This window comes from Mastomys coucha, chromosome X (genome assembly GCF_008632895.1).
Source record: "Mastomys coucha isolate ucsf_1 chromosome X, UCSF_Mcou_1, whole genome shotgun sequence".
NCBI lineage: Eukaryota > Metazoa > Chordata > Mammalia > Rodentia > Muridae > Mastomys > Mastomys coucha.
Genome location: NC_045030.1, coordinates 86,222,967 through 86,248,701, shown reverse-complemented (window position 1 = coordinate 86,248,701; position 25,735 = coordinate 86,222,967). Strand labels below are relative to the sequence as shown.

Below are 25,735 nucleotides of genomic sequence, written 5' to 3'. Positions count from 1 at the left end.
TGTATGTTGAACTGAGAATTAACCTAGATTTTCTTCTTTCTCGACATATAATTGAAGACTCACATTTACAAGATAATACTTTGATCTCTCTAATCTCATCTTAACACAGTATCAAAGTTCACATCTTGCTCAGTCCATTATGACAATTGCTATCATAATATCCAATTAAATCCATGCAAATGATAAATCAATTACTCATTACTCAAATGTCTAAATATTACTTGTCTATTTAATGTATTCATATATTTGTTAAGAAAAAATTCACCAGACAAATATACTTATTAGTATAGTGGAAGATACTCAAGTAAAATCTGTTATACTTAGATATTAATATATTTTCTTGTCATATTTAACTAGGACTTCATCAGGTTTTGTGTCATTTGGGTGAGACTTCTTTAAGACTGGTCAAGCATACTAAGCTTAGAGAAACATTTTTGTCAGTTGAGTCACTCAGGCAGCCATAGAGATGCCTTCTTTTGACCTTTATAACAAAATAATAAGAGAATTCCAAAGGTCTGTAAGCTCACAAGAACAAAGGACCATATGCTGATGTGTGATGTGTTCCCTCTTATGCTTCCCTATCAAGTTGATAGTCTCTTTTTGCTTCAATTATTATTTTTCCATGCACATATGGCACAAATATATATATACATATATATATATATATATATATATATATATATATATATATATATACATATATCCTGCTGAGTCAGTTTTGTTGTTTTTTATATGTATGTTTTCAGAGATGACTGCTCAGCAATGAACAAACAAGAAGACTCGTGCCTGGGGGAGGCTAATTCTCTTACTCTTTGTCTAGGGAATGGGATCCCATACAATTTAGCCTACATTTTTAAAAAATTTTATAGTATTATTGGATGAGTAGAAAATTCCACATAATTCTTATGATAATTCTAGTGTTGTGAGTTTGTAGGTCAAAATAATTACTTCTCTTATTAGAAATATGTGAATATCAACAGCCAAGAGGCAAACTATGGAAGAGGCAGGTATATATCATTCCAAGTAGCCTACTTGGTTACAGCCAAATAAAAGACTTAAATAGCAATTGAGTGAAAATTACTTAGTTATAATTTAATATGTTTTAATTGAACAGCAATGTGTAATTTCAAATTGGGTTAGATTGCTTCAAGGTAGGAAAATAAATAAATAAATAAAAAAGCAAGTGAGAGGTAGTTTGACACTGGTTCTAAAAACCACACCAGCATACTGCTAATGGCCCTTATTTAATTTTGTTTCAATTACTCACCTTTTAATAGATTGCCTATAAATTAAATTCCTTCTGTTCATTAATTTGCTCATGTCATATTTAAGATCATGATGATAAAATTTGAATTTTTGATAGGGAAAATTATAAATGAGTTTACTGAATCTATAATGATACAGAATTACAGAGAACAAACATTATGAAAACAATCATGTCTTAAACAGGACTTACAGGCTCTAAATACAAGAAAGAAAATATATTCCCCATGAAAATCAACTATTTAAAAGAAAATAGAAATTTAATTGTTCAGTGTTCCAGAATCATTCTGATTAAGAGAATTTGACAGTTTAGGGCTGAAAACACCACAGAAATTTAATAAATTATAAAGTTTACAAGCAAAAAGCCTAACAATAATGTGGATCAATTTTTAAAAAACTATTGGAAAATCAATTTCTTCCTTAAATGTTTTACTGTGGACAACTCATCTAATTCATTTATTGAATGAGCATCTTATTTGGCTATACCATTACTATTTCCATTTGCATTAAAAATAACTCAAATTCCTTTGATGGAAAAGCCTTTATTCTTTAAAAATGTCAGAATAACAGAGAATTTTATTTTAAATGTTTCTCACTTAATCTTAAAACAAATTAAAAGACTTAAAAATAATATTTATCCCATAAACCACTCACCTATGCAATAACTCTGTAACTAACACTGTACTTGGTATGTAATATTGTTTGCTGTTGCACTGCTTTTGGGAAAAAAAGTCCTTTTTTGTCAATCACTACAATTAAGATTCCTTCTTAATGGGATGGTGAGGTGGCTCAGTGGTTAAGAGCAGTGACTGCTCTTCCAAAGGTCCTGAGTTCGGATCCCAGCAACCACATGGTGGTTCACAACTACCTGTAATGAGATCTTACGCCCTCTTCTGGTGAGTCTGAAGACAGCTACAGTGTATTATGCTGGAGCGAGCAGGGCGGAGCAGGACCATCCTGAGTTCAATTCCTAGCAGCCACATGATGGCTCATGGCCATCTGTACAGCTACATCATACACATAAAATAAATAAATCTTTTAAAAAAAAGATTCCTTTTTACCCCTCTCAGTGGGCCTTTTATTTTCTCCCTATGTATACGTTTAGTTTTTTACATGTAAATATGTACCCTCCCTTCTGAATATAGTGCCTCAGTAAGTTGACAAGGTAAGTTATGAATAAAACTCCTGGGGAAACTATCAGCTATTCATATCTAACAAGCAGGTCTTATTTAGAGACTGTTGAATAGTGTCAACTGCTCTGAATGCCCTAGATTTCAGAAACTATAATATACTTGCTTTCAGTCAGTATTTTTGGCAGAAAATGAAGCGTGGAATTTATTGTTGTCATTGACAATGTATTAAACAGTTATAAAAATAAAAAATTATGTGATTGTATATTTTAATTTCAATGTGAGTTAGTACTAAAAAGATTAATTATATCATAGGTCAATTGAAGTAACCCTAAAATTATTCATACTGGTACCATTAAAATACCAATAAGAAAGCTGGCATAAGTAATTGTAAGTACCTTTCACAAAAAGATTGAGAAATGCATAGAACATCATTTATTTCAAGGTTCCTGAGAGAAATGACTATTCCTAACTGTACTATATCAATTATTCCAATAGGACATATGTCTGTACTGATACTTGAATTAAATGTTATAAGTAATGATGAATAAGAAAAGTAGCAAATGATATTACATATGACCATCAACAGATTGTTATAATTGTTCAATAAAAATTATTTTTGTGTAAGAAAACATTTCTGTAACATTTTCTTATAGAAAATACAAAAGAAGTAATTTTGGTAATGTTTTAAAACAGTGGAAGAAACATCTCTATATTATTACAACAGAATAAAAATATAGGAGATACTTTAGTTAAAACTCACTACAAGAGTATGTATAGAATAGCTTGGTTATTAAGCAGTGGTTCTCAGAATATGTGTCCAGATGAGAGTATCAGATAGGTACCTGAAGATGGGGTAGAGAGAGGGTGACACTTCCAGAAAAGGGACCTTTTCACTACTTGTAAAATTTTTTTGCATGATCAAAAAACAAAGCATTATTGAGAAACCCACATTGAAAGACAGAAGCGGAGCACACTACTAGGCCACACCACTTTACGTGGACACTTGATCTGACCTGGGCAACCCAAAGCTGCTGTGATGGGTGACTATTAATATCTCATTCTGCCTGGTTTCTCCAAGGCAGGTGCTACTGCTGATAGCAGTTCCATAAGCTAGGAAATAACCATTTAGAGCACAATCTACTACTCATGGTGGACCATGATCAATAGTTTGTTGGAACAGAGCCTATATGTCAACTGTACATCTCCTCCCAATTTTGCACTCACTGACACACACTATTAGCTGAAAACGCCACAAGTAGGACTGATACTATGAAAAATGCTACAAAGAAGGGTTTGTACCACCTCAGAGCTAGCTGATTCATTTTTATCAGTTCATCAATGGTACAGTCAGTGACTGGCTGGGGTACAAAGTGGTGATTCTGTCTCAATCAGCTGCTGGGTAGAGCCTCTCAGAGGACAGCCATGCTAGATTCCTGTCTGCAAGCACAACATAGAATCATCAATAGTGTGAGAGATTGATGCCTGCCCATGGGATGGGACTCTAAATGGGTTGGTCGCTGTTTGGCTATTCCTTTAGTCTCTGCTCCATCTTTGTCCCTGCATTGCTTTTAGACAGGACCAATTTTCACTCAAAAGTTTTATAGTTGGATTGGTATCACTATCCCTCCCTGGAACTGAGACAGAGGCAGATACACACAGACAAACATTGGATGGAGGTTGGAGACACCTGTGGAAGAGTTACTGGAAAGTTTGAAAGAATTGAAAGGGATGGAACCCCACAGGAAGAACCACAGTGTCAAATTACCTGGACCCCTGGGAGCTCCCAGACACTGAGCTACCAACCTAAGAGCATACACAGGCTGACCTGAGGCCCTCAGCACATATAAAGTAGGGGACTGCCATGTCTGGTCTCAATGGAAGAGGATGCACCTAATCTTTCAGGGACTTGGTGGATTAGGTTGGGGGATATGAGGTGGGGAGGGCTACCCTCTCAGAGGTGAAGCAGAGACGGAGGAACTCGAACTCTTTGAGGATGAGCAGCATTTGGGATGAAAATAAAAAAGAGGCAATCCTGCTTAGTGAGTTAGTTCTCTCTCTTTCTCTCTCCCTCTCTCCCTCCCTCCCCCCCTCTCTCTCTCCTTCCCTCCCTCTCCCTCTCCCTCTCCCTCCCTCCATCCCTCTCTCCCTCCCTCCCTCCCTCCCTCCTTCCCTCCCTCCCTCCCTTTTTCTCTCATCAGTTTTGCATCCCCTAACTCCCATACAGGCTTCACCAGAAAGAGACCCTTTATACATCTTGTGTTCCTTGACCTCATCTCCAGGGACCTGCCTCCAGGGAACTTGACTTAGAATAGAAAGTTCAGATCATTAAGGGACTGTTAATAAGAGCCCTAAAGAATATATATTCAAAATTACAGAGAGTCATGGAAATTTTGCATTACAGTTATCAAGTGAAAGTGTTAAAGATAACTCTGAAGTGACAATAACAGCCGACTCTTTGTAAATGTGCAGTAAGTGAATGAAGCTAGTGGGAAGAAATGATTTCTCCACAAAGGATGGAGTCCTTCATTTCGAGGTTTCAAAGGATGCTTTCATATTTATAGGTGAATGCACTTAAGATTTTGGGAAAACAGCTTCTTCACATTAAAAAATGATAAACATTTCCCAAGCAAAGACCTTGAAACTGTCATACAGGAACCACTAAAGACACTTCATGGACATAACAAAAGGAAGTAAGTGGGTGGAAGAAGGAAGTATTAGGTTATGCCTTGAGTATTGGGAGAACTGAAATAGAAACGTATTAGAAGCAGTCCTTTTGAAAGATGTCTTTAATAGGAAAACCTACTGTAAATGTTATTATAGTATGAAGAATATCTTATTATGAAAGAAAATATACTTTCTTAGGCACCATTAAAACAAGACAGTTATATTAGTTTATAGCTACATATATTCTAATGATACCCATAAAATAGGTTCACCAAAAACAAATGACTCAATACTATGAGTAACTTAGTAAATAGAAGGTGGTAAAATGCCTAATATTTGGGTCATTGTTAAAATTTGAAAATTGTTGTGAAACATGAAAAGAAGAAAAACAGAAGCCCATTGCTTGGACTCTTTGTTTTACTGTATTTTTTGTTTGATTTATGATAATAAAGTAACATAATTGGAGCACAAAACATGTTACCATTTTGGTAAATATCAATGAGAATTAGAAATATACAAAGGCTGGGTGATTATACTTTCTATGGAAATTTAAATTTCAGTAAAATAAATAACACCCTCTATTACTGTTGTTAGTTAATATACTACAGGCTATGCACTTATATTTACAAGCTAACAAAAATTCTTGTTTCTTTAGCTTGAGGACAAATAATATTCTCAGATAAACTGAGATGCTACTAATCCAACCTTCCATATAATTCTCCTTAGGAAATAAATTAGTCATATTCTCTAATAAGGTTAAGACTTCTCTGGGTATAGGTTTTAACCACAGTATAAATGTTATGAATGTATTATATTGTAAATCCTTTAATTCAGAATGTATTAGTTAAGTATTTCTGAATATTGTATTATCTAAGATGCTTGAGGATTTGTAATTATCAGCCACATACAAAGCTTCTGGAATAAACCTTCAGTAAACAGGATTGGCATACTAAAGGATCAGATTTTGATATGCTGTTTTCAAATAAGAAAGATGGTGTTCTTTGGAGAAATCTTTATCAAATTAAACATGTCTTCAGTAGAATAATATCAAATGAGCCTATTAGCAGAATATTTTGATAATCCATGTTCTTTTAAATGTCCCATGACCAGAAGAGTAGCTGTACAATGTTAATTGAATGCAATAAGAATGGCAACCGATTCTAGGTCCTTCTTTTATCACAGTTCATCAGAAGGACACAAAGAAGTCCAAATTAAAATAAATTCAATAAGGAAAGAATATGTTCCTTTTCCAACTGTTATAAATCCCTTTCCTCTTGTTAAGCAAAGCTTACTCAGTAATTATTTTCTTTATGAAAGTAAAAGCAGAAGGATGTTTCTCTTACTAAATAAATGTCTTTATGCTTATGAAGTTGGAGGCACCACAAAACAGTCAAAGAATAAAATGTCATCAACTCATTTTCTCCCACCCACTGTTTTAAATTGTTTGCTTAGTACCAACGTATCCTACACTTATATAAGTTGTTTATGAAGAGCCAAATTAATAGTCTTTGCAATTGTTTCTGCTGGAATTTGGAAAGCTGACAAATGAATTAGTAGAAAATGGCAATTCTACATGAATTAGCTTTTAAGTCTCCCTAAGGGGTTGATGCAGAACTTAATAAGAGACTTATTAGGAGAAGTAGGACAACTTAATTCAGATTGATTATAGACTTTGGTGAAGACAGCTGGGGTTCAAATGAAACTGAAAAAGAACTTATATGCACTTCAAAGTATGCTAAACAGATGTCTGAAACAATTACTCTGCTCAGCCTTTTCAGAAGTTTCAAAGACAGGATGAGAATAGCATGGTAAACGAAGGTTCTATTTGCCCAAGTTGAGGCAGAGACTTTAAAAACACACATACACAATGCTGTCTAAACTTAGATGCTTTGGGTAAAGAAAAGCATTTGACATTGTTGTTCTAAGTAATTTGCTTTTAGCTTTACAAACAAAGCAGGAAGTAAGAGGGACAACATGGGAACAAGTAATAAGCTCTCCTAGCAACACTAACTTACAATTAATTTCACATTGAACAAATAATTTGGTAGGCATTTTTAAGATGAGTAATTTGTACTTTACTTTCTAAGCTCAAATAAAGCCAACACTGACCTTTCCATTGCGATACTTTTAAAGTGTACAATGAGCCTGTATTATTATATGCCTTTTAATAGAAATTTTCTCAGATATTAAAGGCCAAATTATATGCTTTTGAACAAGACCAGTATGTACTCTGTATCAATGCAAGAAGCATTGGTTCCATATTTAATCTAGTTTTATGAAAGATTATTTATTTTATTTATTTTTCCTTTTTGATCAAAGGCTTGATATATAATTTTTACCATAATAACAGCAAGAACAACAAAAGCCTTCCTAAAGTATTTCATTTGCTTGCAGTTCATAGAACTGAGCAGCCTATTGATAACATTTCCACCGCATTCTAGGCAGTAAATCTTTACTTCATTGCAAAGATAACATGTGGGCACCAAGAAGGTAACTGTATATACAGTTTCTGCTGCACAAATATGAGGACTTGAGTTTAGATCCTTTGCATCCACATAAAAGCTGGTCATAGCAATGCATGCCTGTAACCCTGTGAGATGGAGTCTGGTAGAGTCTAGGAACTAGCTGGACATCTATTCTAGCCAATTGATGAGCTTCAGGTTCAGGTGAATGATTCTGTCTCAAAGCAAGACTAGACAGAACAAGAGTAAAGAAAGCAAAACATGTGCAAAAAACAATATAGAAAAATGATTGAGAAAGATATTCCAAAATCAATTGCTGACATCAATATAGGCAAGCACGAGTCAGTGTACTTGTGCACTTATGTCCACATATGATGCTTGATGCGTAGAGAACTTGATAGTTTATATCATTCTTAAGGTTTGTTTGTAAGAATTCCTTCTACCCATACTACAACTGTGCAAGAAAGCATTATTATTTTCATAAACTTTCCTGAAAGGATGTAATGTTTTTTTCAAGTCAATGATAAATATAAACAAAAAATATTAGAGCCATGTTTAAGAAGCAAATAACAGTAAAGGAAGATAGAATTACATGAAGATAATTACATGCTTTCTGCTTACCTAACAAAAATGAAATTCAAATACATCCCATCACAGTTCATATTATTTGTTCAGAGGAAATATACTTTGTTTTCTCAATGAAAAATTCTGGGATAGAATTTCTCTGATATATTTCTCCAAGAAAGGAAGCCACAAATACTCTGTCTGGAAGGTCTAAGAAGATGCAATCTTAGTTTTCTTCTTAAAATTCTTAATATTAATGTTGAACATCAATACCAATGGTATAATTGCTTCAATATATTCTCTAATCCACTCACATCCCATGAAATAATACTCAGTTAAACTGTCAACAAGGTATAATAAAATATCACATTAAATGTGGTTTTTTAGGGAAAACTTTGACTTCTCCAGTAACATGTTAGAAGTTTGTATAAGCAAAATCAAAATGTATACAAATAGATAACAAATTCAGAAATGTCAAGATAAAGGCCTGGGAGCTTAATTGGTGGTAGATGCAATAGTATGTTTAAAGTTATAGCTCAGTGTATGTATTGGTGGCATGTACTAGTATCTCAGTTCAGTCTCCAACATGAAGGAGATAAAAAGCAAACAGTGAAATCAAGTAAATGAAGGGTATAGTTCAAGAATATTGTACCATTTTTCAAAGTGGAGAAACAAGGGTTGATTAAAGCAAAACAACTCTAATGATTTCCAACCATTTTCACTTTGGGATTGTTCATAGAGCTTGAGTTCAAAATTGCTAGATCAATCCTTGAAAACAGAAGCAGGAGAATCACTTAAGCTCCAGAGTTCAAGGGCAGCCTGGAAATAAGGTGAGACTGTATAAATTGGCCAAACAACCAACTAATACACAATCAATAAACCAATCTCATCAATCTCTCTACATACATGTCTTCCCCATATCTCCTTCCCCCCTCTTCCTTTTCAATTGCTTAAAAGGCTGATGTTGTAGCTCAGCACATACAAAACATTAGGTTAAATGCTCCCTCCACCTATATTACTTTCTGAAAGCCTTTACATGTTCCTCTTGCATATATATGCAGATGACCTAGTGAGTCAGTTATTTTATTTCCCTTTACAAGAAAATAAAATGCCTATGTAATCCAGAAACTGTTCATGTATTCCCATAAGGTGAGTAGTTACAGCTGTATCCTTAAAATGCTTAGTAAGCAATAGTAATTATGGATTTTGAAAGTAGAAAGGCATTTGAAAAGTAACTTTTGTTCTAGTATGTGTTTTTGTAGAGCTTCATTTGTGACACCAGGATTCTCTTAGTGACTTACATAGCCTATATTAACATGACATTTCTTCATCTTCATTTATAATATCACTATGAAGATGATTGCCTAGCATTTCCATACAGTCCAGGGACTTAGTGGTTATCCATTTCCTAATAATCAAAGGGCACATTACCTTATGAAATAACACTATCAGAAATCTATCAGAAGCATGTATTTTGTAGTGACACAAGTAACAACTTTTAAAACACTAATGGGACTTTAAAATTGTTAAAGGAGAAATGGAGAATGGAGGAGAGTTTTCTGAAAGCATCCCTAGGGATCTGAGATGGCATAGGTATATCAAATGGTATTCAAGGTATCTAGCTGACCTGGCCACTACTCGAGAATCCTCTGTAGCATGAGGAAAGCAAAGGCTACTATTGATAAGTTAAATACAACATAGAAATAGTAGCTTTGAAGATGCTGCTTCTTTTTAATAATCAATTTTAATAATAAATTTAATTTGGTAGACTATAAATACCAAAGCATTTGGGTATCAGATTTGGTGTCAATAGAGTGAAACTTCCTTGGTAGGAGTTGAGAGCATTGTAGAAATTTATGGAAGACCACATAAATAAGTTATATGTGTTTTGGGCTTTGAAGGTTCAGTAAGAATTGATCAGACATATAAAGTATGATCATTCAGATGGATGGAAAATAAATGGCAAGCAGTTATGAGAAAATATGAACAGTTTGTATAGCACAGAATAAGGATGCTGGCTTATCTGCATGTGAGTCATTAAATCAGAGTAGTAAAGCCAGGGATGGTGAAAAAAGAGATAGCTATCCTACCTAGATGGACTTCATTATATTTTGTAAGGAGTTTTATTTTAAAATGGGAAAAGTTGCTGGGCAGTGGTTGTGCATGCCTTTAATCCTAGCACTTGGGAGGCAGAGACAGGCGGATTTCAGAGTTGAAGGCCAGCCTGGTCTACAGAGCGAGTTACAGGACAGTCAGGGCTACACAGAGAAACCCTGTCTCGAAGAAACAAAACAAAACAAAACAAAACAAAACAAAACAAAACAAAACAAAAAAGGGAAAAGTTGGGATGATTCAGAAATGATGTCAGTAATAGAATTATTAATTTATTTACTAAATATTTAAAAGGCAGTGCCCATAATATGCCATACACACTGACTGGTCAATGGATGTGAGTAGATCATCTATATAAGTAAAAAATAATAGGAATCTTAAAAATGACTGTGGTTGAAAAGGGGGATTAATAACATTTTGGGAGAGAATAAGCAATGGTCAAAATGAAAACGTAAAAGGACATAATGTTGAATGTAAATTTACTAAACCTAATTTGTTTACAATTAGAAAGCAAAAGTCCTGGAGAATGCATGATTTTGTTTCAGATTAGCTATATTATTACTAAAGATAAAGTCACAAATTGGGGCTTCTGGTCTTGGCAAGTATATTTTTATTCTGTTCTGATACTAAGTAACACACACACACACACACACACACACACACACACATTAATCAGAAATTGCATGAAAGATAACCAAACCAACCCCATAAACCCTATCTGCTTACAAAAAATTAATTTCCTAATGGCAAAAATCAAAATTACTTTTCATGTAACTTTTTAATATTTCATCTTATGAGCCTGAGGTACTACCTACCACACTAATGAGACTCCTTAATATTTCATTTTTTTTAATCACTGAAGAAAGACATGATTACATCACTGATTTTTCTTGGAGGAAACCCTGTGTGAATGACTTTCAAATAAGGCAAAAGAAGGCTTTCTTTCTAAGGCTTATAGGCCCTATAATTTAACATTTTGAGATGACAACACTGTGCACACATAGATGAGTACTCTTTTGGGGTCTCTCAAAGTATTGTGGAACAAAGCAGAGCACACAGTACCTTGACTTTTTCAAGGTGATCTTGCAGAGAGTCAATGAGGAGATCCCCTACTGGCTGCCAGGATGCCTTGATCACCTCGGCTTGGCGCAACTTGAGGTCCAGCTCATCGGTAGCTTCCTGAAGTTCCTGCAGTCTTTCAAGAGCCTCATCTATTTTTCTCTGCCAATCAGCTGAGTGCAGGTTCAATTGGTCCCATTCAGTGTTGACCTCTTCAGCCTGCTTTCGTAGGAGCCGAGCGACATTCTGAGCTCTTTCTTCAGGAGGCAGTTCTAAATTGGCAATATGACAAGGTTTAAGGCCACATCCATTTTTGTTTAAAAAAAAAAAAAAACATTGTTGAAAAGGTCAGACTAGAAGAAAGGAAGGGAATATAGATTAATAAGAGGCCAACTTACTGATTAATGGCTCTTTTACACTTTGGCATAAATTTTGATATAGTCAAGCACAGCTAAACTGTCTGTCTTCCTTAGTGAATTTGTTCTACTTTCTGTCAATCAGATAAATCAAGATTCATTTAAGCTTTCCTAGAGAAAACTGTTAGCACATGCTGAACAGTTCCAATTTATTTCAGTCAGCTTAAATGGAAAATTAGCTTGCAGTCTTTGTAACAATAGAAGTTCTTATTACAGATAAGCTCTTTTGTTTACTATTTTCTAAATATTCAAATAACTGATCATTGATTGCTTTATTTATGACTGAAAACAGGATTGTGCATGGTGGTTTGTGATTCTGTATTCTTTTTCAACACCTACATTTAATTTGAATTGATTCTGCTTAACCCAGAAGTGTGAGAGCTATACAGACTCTGGCAGAAAGCATGGATGGGCTGTGCTCTCATCACTGAGCCTTCTATCAATATGTTATTACAGTTCCACATTCAATTACCTCTGGGCTCCTGGTAGAGTTTCTCTAGTCCTTCCAAAGGCTGCTCTGTCAGAAATATTCTCACAGTCTCCAGAGTACTCATGATTACAGGTTCTTTAGTTTTCAATTCCCTCTTGAAGGCCTGTGAAATGAGATGAAAAGAAATGCTTATTTGGCTTGTGGAATGCTCCTCAAAATTAATCCTGGGTGCTCAGCACTTGTTTATGTAACTCCCCAGTCAATTTCTCTCTCCTTTATTTATAAACTGGAAGTCATAAAATGATAAGAAAGGCTACCCGGGTCTCAATGTTAATGAGCAAACCACTGGGTTTGCAAATTTTGTCTGGGGAAAGCTGGGGAGCTTTCAAGACAGGTGGCATCTTAATATTAAGATAAGTTCATTTTGTTTATATGACCTGACTAGCAGATATCGAGATAAAAATCACAAAGTATCCATTGTAAAATCTTACCCTGGTTAATTAAGATTTAAATATTCCCCAAATAATGACTTCTAGTATACATTGGAAAATATTCACTGTTACGTGGAGAAATTTAGACCTTATTGAAATATACAACAAATGCACCTGATAATTCTGTCAAAATGTTTGATGTTGAGTAAACTAGTGTTGCCAAATTCATCTATTGAAAATGATCAGTATTTTTAAAGAACTACCCATTCATTATATTTTAGACTGTGACTTTTCTGAGAAGAATAGATATTTTGGAACTATTATGGATACAAGGATTTTGAATACCTTTCTATAAATGAATAGACCTAGAATAGGTGTCTTTCAGAGCACTTAGTTTAGTTGTCAGGTTGGTTGACAATTTTAATCTTTATATTAAGATAGGAGAAAAATTAATCAGTTTTGCCTTCAAGAACATATTGGACAAAAATAAGGAAGAAAAATGTCTAGCACAGGGAGGAAGCATGCCCAAAGATGAAATGAAGGATGTCTTAGGTTGAATCCTAGCCCTCGAAAATCCCTAAACAAACAAAAACAACAAATCCAAAGAATGAAAGGATAAAAGGATATGAAAGAAACATTTCAGAATTTGAACAAAAACTCTAAAGTTATACATAATCCAGTGAGTAGTGCAGTAATGCATAAGTTAATATTTAAAAATAAAAGCATAGTTGCTGACCCAGATTCTATGATATGTTAGAGGATCATGTTAATAAAAGCTATTAAGTATCACATATGCAATAATAAGGCTGATTAATAATAATCATTATTACTATGCCCTAAGGCTTAATTATGAACTATTTTCAATTCTATCTTATTTTAGCAATGCCATCAACTGAGTTTAAGCCCTCTTATATAACTAGGAAATTTAGCGATGCCTTCCTTTACATTTCAGACAGCACTCTGATAGAAAAGTACCTCAGAACTGTATTATAACATATTTGTTGGTAAAATCTTAATGGTGCTCACCATTTAAAAGAACCCTGAATTTGCTACTTTATAAAATAATTGATCTGTCAAGGTTATTTACGACTCAGGAGAGAGAGGTAAGGTTTCTGAATAAAAATGACAGACTATTTGGATTCAGCCTGTACATGCAGAAGAAATTTCTGTATTATGGACAATTCTTGTGTCCTTGAAATTACACTGAGTAGAACTATTATTTACTTTACTTACAGAGAAGTCTGGTTCTATTTATAACATTTCATTTGATTTCTATATATGTATGTTTGTGCATATGCCATTATATGGATGCATGTGCTATATCTGTATATGCATGTGGATATACTTTTTGTAGTGTTGTATTTTGTATAATCCAAATTTCACAAATATAAACAAATTATATCTTTTATCTGTCTGTCTACTTGAAGTGAGTCATGATACTGGCTCTGCTAGTTATAAAAAGAATAATGTCTCCCTACATCAAATTTCTGTGTCTAAGTTATACTATAGAGTAGAGCCAAAAAGTTGAGTCTAATAGGTGCCTCTATTTATGAAGTTGCAGTATATCAGGAAGAGTTAAAAATATAAATCAGTTCAATACAACCTGGGAAATATTTCTAGAAGATTTTAAGTACAATGCATTCTAAAACACAAACATGAGTTAGTCAGAAATGAATTGTTAGAGGACATTCAAAGAAGAGAAATGTGTACATAGAGAGACAGAGTATAACATCATATAGTATGTATAACTATCTCTAAACAGGCTTGCCTTTCTAGAAAGTTAGGATTAAGGAGAGACTGTTACCAGAGTTAACATGAGTAACATAGTATAGAGAAATATAGTATAGTTTTGAAGCAGAATTTTGGCATCAAATGCTTGAAAGCTTAAGTAGTATTTGTATATAATTATGAGTTTTTGAAAAATTTAGGCAGGGAAGTGACATGGGTACATTTGTGTTTAGGCAAGGTAGAAGTAACATGATAGAGGAAATGAGAAAAAAAGACGAGGCTCTAATTTGGGAAGAGGAGGGAGATAAATACAGAAGGAAGGAGGCATGAGTAAAGTCACAGTAGAAATGTCTGAGAAACTTTCAAGGAACCATACTACTTTTTATCTAAGGAATCATTATTATTTATCTACCTAAAAATTTTAACAGACATAAGTCATAAGTCTGCATACGTACACACACACACACACACACACACACACACACACACACACACACACACACACTAATCTGGGTTAACAATGTTCCTTCCAAGAGCCAAAGACCACCTAACAAAAACCCCAGCAACTGTTGTTCGTCCTAACTAGTACCCTCAGAGCTCCCTGGGACTCAACCACCAACTGAGGAGTATACATGGTAGGATTGATTGTTCTGGCAGCATGTGTATAGTAGAGATTGCAAAATCAATCATCAATGGATCAATGGGAGGAGAGGTCCTTGGTCCTGTGAAGGTTCTGTGCCCCAGTGTAGGGGAATGCCAGGACCAATAAGTAGGAGGGGGTGGGATGGTGAGAATGGGCAGGGGGGAGGCAACAGGGGTTTGTTCTTGTTGTTTTTGTTTGTTTGTTTGCTTGTTTCTGGGAGGGGAAACTGGGAAAAGAAAAATCATATGACATGTAAATAAAGAAAATATCTAATAATAATAAAAAACAAGACAAAAAACCCAGCAACAGTCATGAAAAGCCATCTTTTGAGTTGTTGGCCAGCATTGTCTAAGAGAATCACCAAACATTACAGGCTATTTCTATTGCCCTTGGTTGCCCACCATGAGTGGTAAAATAAGTCCCCATTACTACAAACACAAAGCACTTCAAATACAGGGCATGTAGTCCCCAGAGTTGGAAGTAACCTGAAAGCACCCTCTCTGAGAAATAGCTTTCATGGTACTAGAAGGATATTGTCAATCTTAAAATGAAGGGAAGCAACCAACAATTCTTTAAAGTTCTGTCTATGAACCATAACAAAGACCAGAATGAGATGATAACCTTGAGGAAGTAGTCGTGACACTTATAACTTGGTGGTAACTGGCAGTACTCTACTTGCACTTAAGACCCACTGAGCAAGAGGGAAATCCTACCTAGTATTGGAAATATAGCCAACTCCTTAGTGCTAGTGAAGTCATGGGTAATAGAGAACTTTAAACTATCACCTTATAAAACCAGCATAATCTCTAACTATAATCGAAATAGCTATCCTTATTCCCACAGATAAATGTAGTCCTTACTCTTTTTCAAGGGAACCTCTCTTTGCAACAGATGGAGATCATTGCAGAAAATCACAACAAATCAAAATGCAGGGTTGTGGAGCAAAGTTCCAATGGCTACATTTACAAAAACAACTTCTGCCCCTAAGGTTCAGAGAGCATTGTGAAGAGGGGACAGAAAGATAGTAACAGTACATAGACTAAGCCCATTATATCTATGAATATATACGTACATAAATAAAGGAAGAAAAAAGATATCCCTCATGACTAGGGATGTGGCACTATTGATAAAATGTGTGCATGAAGTCCTAGGTTTGATAGCTACCACTAAATTGTCAGATATGTTGGCACATGTCTGTTAATTCTAACACTCAGCTGATAGACCCAGGAGGATTATATGTTCATGATCATCCTCTGTAGCAGAGTTAATTGGAGGCCAGCTTTGGTTATAAGAGATCCCTCCTCCAGAACAAGCAAATGAAAAAAGTGAACAAAGATATATATGAAATGAAGACAGTGGTATTCACTTATCTACAGCTGCATAGTCAATATATTTAATTATTTTTGGTCATCTGTATTGACCACAATTGAAAATAACAAAATAAATTGTGATTGACAGTCATGATACCACAGTGGTTGAGTTCAAATATCCTACAAGCTCCAAAGAGTATGAGATGTAATGCTAAATAATTTAGATAAGTCAAAGAAAAACTATAAATACTTTCTTTAGGTGAAATGGTCACATTTCTTATCTTTCATTTTTATGTGTATTCATATGGGGGTGTGCCTATGTGTGCCACATATGTGCATGTACCTGTGAAAGCTAGAAGAAGGTATTAAATCTCCTATAATTGGAGTTACAAGTGGTTGTGCGGGACTACAAGAGCATAAAGTACTTATAACTATTGAACCATCTCTCCATTGCTGAAGATGCTCATCTTCATAAAGAAATTGAAAAAAATGTATGCAGAAGTTGCTATAATCTAGAGTAAGTTATCTTTCTGTGGATAATTAATAACATATTTTATCATAGTATACATAATTTAGGTTATTCATAGGAGACTTCTTATAATGTATTTCTACAGATAAGATGACTGCTCCTCTATAGAACATAAAACTGAGAAGGGTGAAAGAAGAATTTGAAAGAAAACTAACTGGAGTCAACTAAAAGAATAATTTCATGCAAGATTGTGAGGATGCAACCCAGAGTCAATGTACAAGGAAAGTGTTTAGGCAGTATAGCTATGCAGAAGGAGCAAGAAGTACTCAGTTTTTACGTTGAGTAGATGAGTGAATTCTGGATACTATTTAGCTAAGGGTGAGGAAATAAACTTTCTTGGACCACTCCATGTACCTCTAATAGTTCTAGCCTGCTGAGAACTTTCCCATTCCATGCAAATGAGATGTGTACCATCTGTCTGGTTAATTTCTCAAATTTCTCTGATCCAAGTAGGACAAATGTTAACCAGGCTTTAGTTAGGAGACTGCTAGACTAAATTTCCAGTTGTCAGAAAAACAACAATAACAACAAAAACCCAACCAAACAAAAAACAAAACAAAACAAAGAAAACCCCCAAAACAAAGACAAAACCCCAGATCTCTAGGTGCTTATAATTACAACATATGAAGCCCAGACTCAGAAAAAAATTTCTGGGCTGTAAAAACTAAGACATGTGGGGCATTGAGCTAACTCCTTGAAAATTAGATTCAGGCCTATTATGTTTCCAAGGAGATTCGTTTGGAGAAGAGGACATCTGGCTCCTCCTTTATAATCTTTGGTCTCTTGTCTATAGAGCAACTAAGTACTCACATGGAAAGGTTTTTATCACCATTTACCATGTTGCCCTAGGGGATGTCATTATGAAAGAAGGAGAAGAAGATAGGACTATTTATTGTAAGGCAATAAAAAAACCTGCTTTGAATCCAGAATATCTCATGTGTATATTAAATATAAAATTAGTAAAGCCTAATATTACAATCATACTAAGATGAGGGTTGGCATTCTGTATATGGGACATCTTGAAGATGTAGACTTCTTTTGGCAGTAAAACATAGAGTCAATAGGAAAAAATTAAGCATCATTTTCTCACTCACCTAAAATATACTGAATGCCTACATGTTAGCATTTAATGAGCAAAAAGAAAAATGGAATATCATGAGAAAGCAAATAGAAGGAGGTTAGAACTACTGGTGAGAATTTCAAAAGGAAGTAGGTGATTCATAGAGGCAATGACAGATTTGCAATCAGGAGTGTTCATTGGACTGGTTGACAGCCTGAGACAAACATTTAGTTGAGAAAGGGTAGAAGAGGAAGTAGAAATATCCAGTGAAAATTACTTATGTAATATCTTTTTTTTCCTAAAGCAAATATAGAGGAAGTAATGAAAGCAAATAAAAAAAAGGCAACAAGCAGATGGAAAAGATTTTTAAAGAAGAGTGACTTGAATATGAAAGACTAAAGCCAGTAATAAGCTAACCATGTATTTTGTTATACCAAGCCTTTTCTAGATGTCAAACCTTTAATGTTGTTTTTGGTACTTGTCCTTGAGTCAGAGTTTCATTACATAACTCAGGGTAGTTTTGAACCCTTGATACCCCTGCCTCAGACTTTTGAGTTTCTGAATGGAGGGATGAGAATGTCTGTGTGCAGCAAGATGCTGCACAAGCTTGTAAACTGAAAACCAGGACTATACCAGGAAAATCTAATAGATCCTGGAAAACCAGGAAAAGGAATAGACACAGTGTAACTAATTAGGCACAATATAGATTGGGTAGAAGAAACTTGCAATAAATGCTGTAGTGGGGTCTATAAAATAAAGGTATGAGTTAAAAGTTTCAACAAACTGAAAAAAGTCTGAAACACTATGTGATAGTACAATTCCATGGTTAAAAGCAGAGAGAAAAATTCAATGTTAATGGTCATCCATTATGAAAGAATATTGGGTTGCCACTTGAATTGTTGCCAAAGGCTTCATTATACCACAGCTTCACAACTTCATTTTTTAAATGTGAGTCACAGGGAATTAAAATGAATTGAAAGAAAAGACAGGGATTTCTATCATGACAAAGAAATAAGAACTTTAATTTTCACACCACTTTTTGACATTAAGAAAGTGAATCGAAGACAGCATTAATTGTTTATATCTTTACAATTCAAGAAGACTTAGACTAAATACAATGTGGGTAAAAATATGCAAAAAGAAAGAAGCTATTGGTTCTAGAAAATTAGAGACTGACAAAATTGATAGTTTTATGGTATGTGGACAACCTGTAAGTTGTAATGTTATTTTATACATTGCTACATGACTATGCTTTCTTTCATTTATCCATGTAACAAAAGTTGAGCACCAATTATGTGCCATTGCTCTAGGGTGGATATAAGTAGCCCTTGTGTAGGCATAATGTTTTTATACACTGTGTAATGTTTACCCTTGTATTATTCAAATGCTGATTTCTCTGCCCTCAACTCTTGTTTCAGTCTGGACATTGTATTTTAATGCTTATATCAAGAATGTCCTGTCTTAAGTTTGTATAAACAATTCTTTTTTTTTTCTGACTTGGAATATTTTTGTGTAAGCAATTCTTATCATTTATTTTCTGCCTTGTCAATAAGTGCTGATCATCCAAAGGCTGGGTAGAATAGAGAATAGTGTGGGACATCCCCCAGCCAAAGGAAAGAGAGATGGAGGGAGATCAGCAGGCAGGAGGGAGGATTTGGAGTCATAAGGAAAGGGTCAGGGAAGAGAGAACATGGAAACACAACTGAAGTCCACGATATTTGCATATTATTATTGATCTGGCTGTTTGGGCTTCAGTTGTAAATTTTGCTTACACTTATATCAAAGGTAATTCTTTAACTTCCATGTGTAAGTGAACTGAAGAGAAATGGGTGAATATGCTTAAAAATGAAAATTCTTTATTTTAATGAGAGAAAAATTGAAATTTCAGCATCTACCTCGCAAAGTAAATACTAATGGCTATAAATGACCAGATAAATCATGGTAAAATAAGAGTAATTTAAAAACCTCATTCACATATTTTGCCTAAACAAAAATCAACAGACAAAATTACATCTAAATAATACTGAAAGCAAACAAACTTAAAAGGTATTCAAATATATTCCATCCAACATAAATAGAATATACATTATGCTCTGAGGCCATAGAACTATCTCTACAATAAAACCACTTTTCTGGCGACAAGGAAAGTTTTAATAAAATATAATAATTGAAATAATTCCTATATTCTACCAAATTATAGTGAAATAAAACAAAATTAACAGCAAGAAATATACAGAAATATAGAAACCACTTAAACACGTGGTGAATGAAAAGTGCATTTGTTAGTATTCACTGAAGGAAAAAAATTCAAGGAGGAATTTTGAAATTTCCTAGCACCACATGGGAATAATCACACAGCTTACTGCTAAGAAGTTTCAAAAGGAAAGTTTCTATGAGTGAATACATTGAAAAAAAAGAAAAACAATCAAACAAACAAAAACAGGATCTAAAATAAGTAACTGAAATGATGCTCCTTGAATTTTTATTAAAAAATTAAATAAAACAAGGTAAATACTAACTCACTAGGTTACAAATTATACCAAGACAAAACAACTTAAAAATATTTAGAACAATCAATGAGATTAAAGCAGAAATAAGACTTCTAACAAAGAAAAGTCCACAAGAAGGATTCAGTACCAATTCTACCAAACATATAAATAAGAGATAACATTAATGTTACTCAAACTGTTTCATAAACTAGAAAGGTAAGGAAAACTAGTGAACTCATTCAATGACACTAGAATTACACAGATACCAAGAGTAAACAGGAATTAAATAAAGGATCAGTACAATAGATCAACTCCCTAATAAACAGATTTAAAGATTCTTAATAACACCCTTTTCAAGAATGGATTAAGATCATACACAGACATGTAGGTCAATGAATTAGAAGACCAAAATATCTACCAATGTGGCTTGAGCCACCTGATTTATGACAAAAACACCAAGCGTACATGTTGAAAAAAATTGCCTTTTCAAAAAGCACTGCTAGGAAACTAGATATTCACAAATAGAAGATTGAAAATAGATCACTACTTCTCAGGTAACAGGACAATGAACTGCAATTCATCAAAGAACCTAATGTAAAATTTAACATGAATGTGAAATTTAAATGTGAAACTGAAATATTTACAAAAGAAATAGGGATCATACTTCACGATATAAACATAGGTTATAATAGGCCTCTATAAGACCCAGCCTAGCACCAGTCAATCATGGTTCAGGGAGGGCTTCTGGAGTTCCTTCTCCTCCTTACTGAAGTATAGGCTACTAGTATATTCCGGGAGAGAAGGGTTCCATTTTCTCTAGTTATATAATCCTTGCCTAGTTACAAATTCATGGTCACTTGGGTGGCACAGATTAGGCTCAATGAATCAGGAAAGAAAACAAACATATATATGTGAGAAGACCTATAGGAAAAAGAAAGAACAAGAAAGGTGGGGCAAGATAGGAGGTAGTAGGGGTGAGTGTAAAGAAAGTTTACTATATACACATAGGAAATTGACAACAAATTTAATGAATGCTATAGTAAAATGATATCGTCACAGACAAGAAATTTATATATATATATATAAACAATGTTTGCTACTCAAGACATAATGCCAAGAAATTTACAAACAAAATTAAATTAAATAAAGAGAGAAAAATGTCATACAAAAAAAAGGCAATTAAGTGAAAAGATATCCTGTATAATAGGAGAAAATATTTGTTAGCAATACATGACGTTTGTTAGCAATACAATGACAGAGGATTGATATCTAGAGTAAACAAAGAACTAAAACTTCACAAAAGGGAAGCAAACAATTCATTAAACCAAGGGACAAATGAAAGGAGCAGAAGATCCTCAAAAGATGAAACACAAATGATCAATAAATGTACAAAAATGTGGAGAACTTCATTAGCCGCTAGAGAAATGAAAGCCAAAACCACCTTGAGACTGACCTTTACTCCAGTAAAAATGACAATTGTTAAGAAAACAAAAACAAATGCTAGCAATGGTAAGGATAAGAGGGAATCCTTATTTATATACTGCTGGTGGGACTAATAGTGAGTTCAGCTACTATGGAGTCTAGTATAGAAGTTTCACATAAAACTCAAAAAGGGATGGTGGATGGGGGTAGAAAGACTAAGAAGTAGAGGAAGATGACATCTCTGTGACATAGTCTCTTTTATGAAACAAAGAGGACACAAAGTTAAGGCAGGGCTGGAAGAATTGTTGGACCTAAGGTCCTTGTCCATAATTGGTTCTTGATTGATCAATAAAGATGCCAGCGGCCAATGGTTGTGTGGAAAGAAAAAGGTGGGACTTCCAGCCTGGGAAAGAGAAGAGGGCAGGAGGAGGAGAATGGAGAAACTTGGGAGAGAGAGACAGAACAGAATCAGCTGCAGGGGAGATCTTCCAAAACGTAGACAGAAAGGGAAAGCTGTTCATGGAAGGCCAGCCAAGCATCTTGGGCAGCAAGACCAATGGGCTTCACAGAAGGTAAACAGGCAAATAAGCTGAGGGAAGATTTAGAGATCTTAAGCTAGGTGTAAAATGAAGGGCATGCTAGCTGTGGGAGGCTTAGAAGAGCCCAGACACTGAGACAGTAAGGCAGGTTAAAAATGAGCTAATGTGTGTGCGTCTTTCATACAGGGATCCAAGAGAACCTGGCAGGTAGCTGGTAGCACAGACCACCCAGGAACATCAAAGCAAAGCAGCCAAAAACTCCCACTGTAGAACCAGACTCATAAAAACATAAATGTTACATGCTTTCTCTCATACATGGACTCTAGACTTAAAACTCTACATATATGACTATTTTCTTAGCTATGTTTCTTTGGATATGATCAAATAAGATGAACAAGGCATCTTATAAGAGAAAGAATTTACTTTAGCCTACCGTTTCGAATGGTTAAAGTTCATAATTGCAGAGTGAAAGAACAGCTGATAGCTTATATCTTGATCTACAACCATGAGGTAGAGAGAAAACATGAAAACTGGGAATCACAGGAATCTTTAGAAACTGAAAAGCTTGTACCCAGTGACATACTTCCTCCAAAAAGGGCACCACTCTTTACTTAGCAAACAGTTCCATCAGCTAGGGAGCAATCATTTAAATGTATGAGCACAGGAGGGTCATCCTTATTCAAAAGAGCACACATATACATACATATATACATGTGTGTATATATTTGTCTGCATACATACTATCTACATGTATACATATATATGTAGAAAATAAAAGTAAAAACAGGATTTTGAGAATGGAGGAAGTGGTCTGAAAAAAGAAATAATGGAGAGTAAGAGAATATATATACTTGTATATACAAAATTACATATTTGTATATGTGTATATATGTATACATATATATATTATGAAAGAAGAAAAAGAAATGTTTGGAACATGAAGGAGAGTAACTAGAGGGGAAAAGTGTAGGAGGACATTTCAGAACAAAAAAAGAATGAGCAAACTATAACTATAACTATATATACATATGTATATATGCGTTTGTGTATGTGTATGTATGTGTGTGTAAAAATGAAAATATAATAAACCCCTTTATTTTATTTAATTTACAATAGAATAAAAAGGAAAACTTTCAGCATCTAATATCTTATCTTAAACTGAATGTTTCTAATAATAGAACAAAATAATCATATTTAATATCAAGATCTAAATTTAATCCAATAACATGGCTGCTGTAGCAAGCATGTACATTCACAGATATGATCCAGCTAGAATGCAGTATTATCTTACTGGAGTGCAGTCATCACTTTAGTACACACATTTAATATCTAACAATGAAGGTAAAATTAGTTTGTAGAAGGAAGCAGCCACCTTTGAAAGTGATGCCTAATGTGGGGGGCAGAACAAGTGATGAATTAGAGAACTATTTGACAGAATGAGTCAGAGATAGGATATGCCCATCTCTCATGAGACCAGGAGAAGAAAGAGGCTATTTAAGAACAGCACAGGGAGAAGAGTGAGTCAGTTGGGAGTCAGTGCAGTGAGTGCAGTGCACTAGAGTTGAATTTGTTCAAGAGTTCATGAAGTTTGGTGCAGGTCAGCAGAGGCAGTTGAAGTCAGAGAATTATAAGAATGAGTCAGAAAGTTAGAATAAACTGCAAGAGTTAGTTTGAGGTCAAACATAGCAATTCAATGAGAAGCTGAGATAAGACAGATTGAACCAGTCAGCTTGCAGAGAAGTTTGAGCCAAAACAGCTAAGTTGAACCAGTCAGCAGGAGTTCAGAAAGAACTAGAAAGTCAGGAGGAGTTCAGAAAGAACTAGAAAGGGTGAGATTATTTATCAGTAAGCATGCATGGCAACAATTACATATGGTGAATAAAAGGTACTTTTACATCTGTCCCTTCATCAGAGATATAAAATTTACTTTTACAAAGATCATTGATTCTCTGATAGCATGTGTCTTTTATCTCAGTGAGTGAGGTTGGGAAAATTGTATTCTCACATATAACATTGATTTTCTTCTATAAATTATAGTTGACACTTTGAGATTAGGCAAATTGCTTCATTAATATGTTGATGTGAAAAGATATCAGAAATATACACAGACTACCTCTTTACAACGTTTATTGGTCAGCATCATGTCTTCGGAGAAATACTTCTCAAATCTCTTGAACAAGAAGAGATCATTTCCTTTACCTTTCCTTCCCCAAAGGGTATGATAAACCTAGCTATAGTTTAAGACAGGAAATAATATGAACCAACCATTGAATTCATTTAGAAAGTTGTCTAAATAAATTTGAATCAAAACTGAACATAAATAGTTATGTTTCAAGACAGAGATGCTTTTTTTAAAATGTTGCTTCAAAAACTTTCTGACTTTTTACTGGGAAATGTTTTCTTTTCCTCAGACACATCTTGTTCACATTTATTTTCATGGAAACCTTTTAAAACAAAAGTTTTATCTTCTGAAAACAAGAATATGGAATGGAATAAACGCTGTACTCCTCAAAGTCTCTGATATTACTGAGGAATGGATTAGTGCCCACACAGCATCATGAACAGCTGTTTGACTTCAATCCTTAGGCTGGGCTATTTCCAAAAACCACTGGGGAAGTTATTTCCCACTGAGAACAGAGTTGTTAAGGTTTGACTTGACCTTGAGAAATCACTGGGGAAAAACTAATCTGTTCCTATAGCCATTTAGAGAATATAGTTTTCAGTCATTGAGACTAAACTCTGAGTTTTGGTACTGATAGTAAATAAATGGATTATTAGAAAAACACATTACAAATTAGTCTACATCTGTTTTTAATGATACAATCAAAATTTGAGATTTCCAAATATAAGAAGTTTTGAATTTTTCCATTTGTCCTGTCTTGTAACACAAGCCAGAAACTGAAACTCTGATTTGCTTCAACCATATACCTTTAAACAAGTTAATTTCCTATTTACTGTCACCTACATAACTGCTACTGTCTGTCTGCAATTTGTTCAAGGCATAGAGTTCTGAGTCTTTCTACATTCCATATCCCATTCAAAATATATTTTATCAGGTCAACCATTGCATAACATTGAATAACATTTTTTTTTACCAGATTTATTCTTTATCTTCTAGCTCAAGCTATTATTATGTCTTCTCTAGATGACTTTATCACCCCTTTCTCCTGTTGGTATCCAAAAAGTAGTTAATTAACCTTAAAACAGACAAATAGGGTCCCATCATACCACTATAGATCCCTCCAGTGAGTGATGTCTCACTATACGAAGAATAAAATCATCTATAACCAGCAGAGCTTCATGCTCCTATTTCCCATAATAAAGAATGTTTATTTCACTGTGAGTCCTCCAAATCTGTTTTTCCATGTGGGTTTCTGAAATTGATACTTGCTTTGTTCAGAAATCTCTCTTCTCTCCTACTTTGTTTACTAATTCAGATCCTTTTTTTTTATTAGATATTTTCTTTATTTACATGTAAATT

General features: G+C 34.4%; 1 protein-coding gene across 1 annotated transcript in view; it reads right to left on the bottom strand.

Annotated features, from left to right (window-relative positions):
- The window catches only part of Dmd (dystrophin), a 2,056,279-nt gene that overhangs the window by 375,231 nt on the left and 1,655,313 nt on the right, over positions 1-25,735 (bottom strand). The window contains exons 57-58 of the mRNA XM_031364700.1: positions 12,146-12,266; positions 11,261-11,529 (exon numbers count right to left, since the gene is read on the bottom strand). Of these exons, the coding sequence (XP_031220560.1) occupies positions 11,261-11,529; positions 12,146-12,266 (390 nt within the window). The remainder of the gene's footprint in view (positions 1-11,260; positions 11,530-12,145; positions 12,267-25,735) is intronic.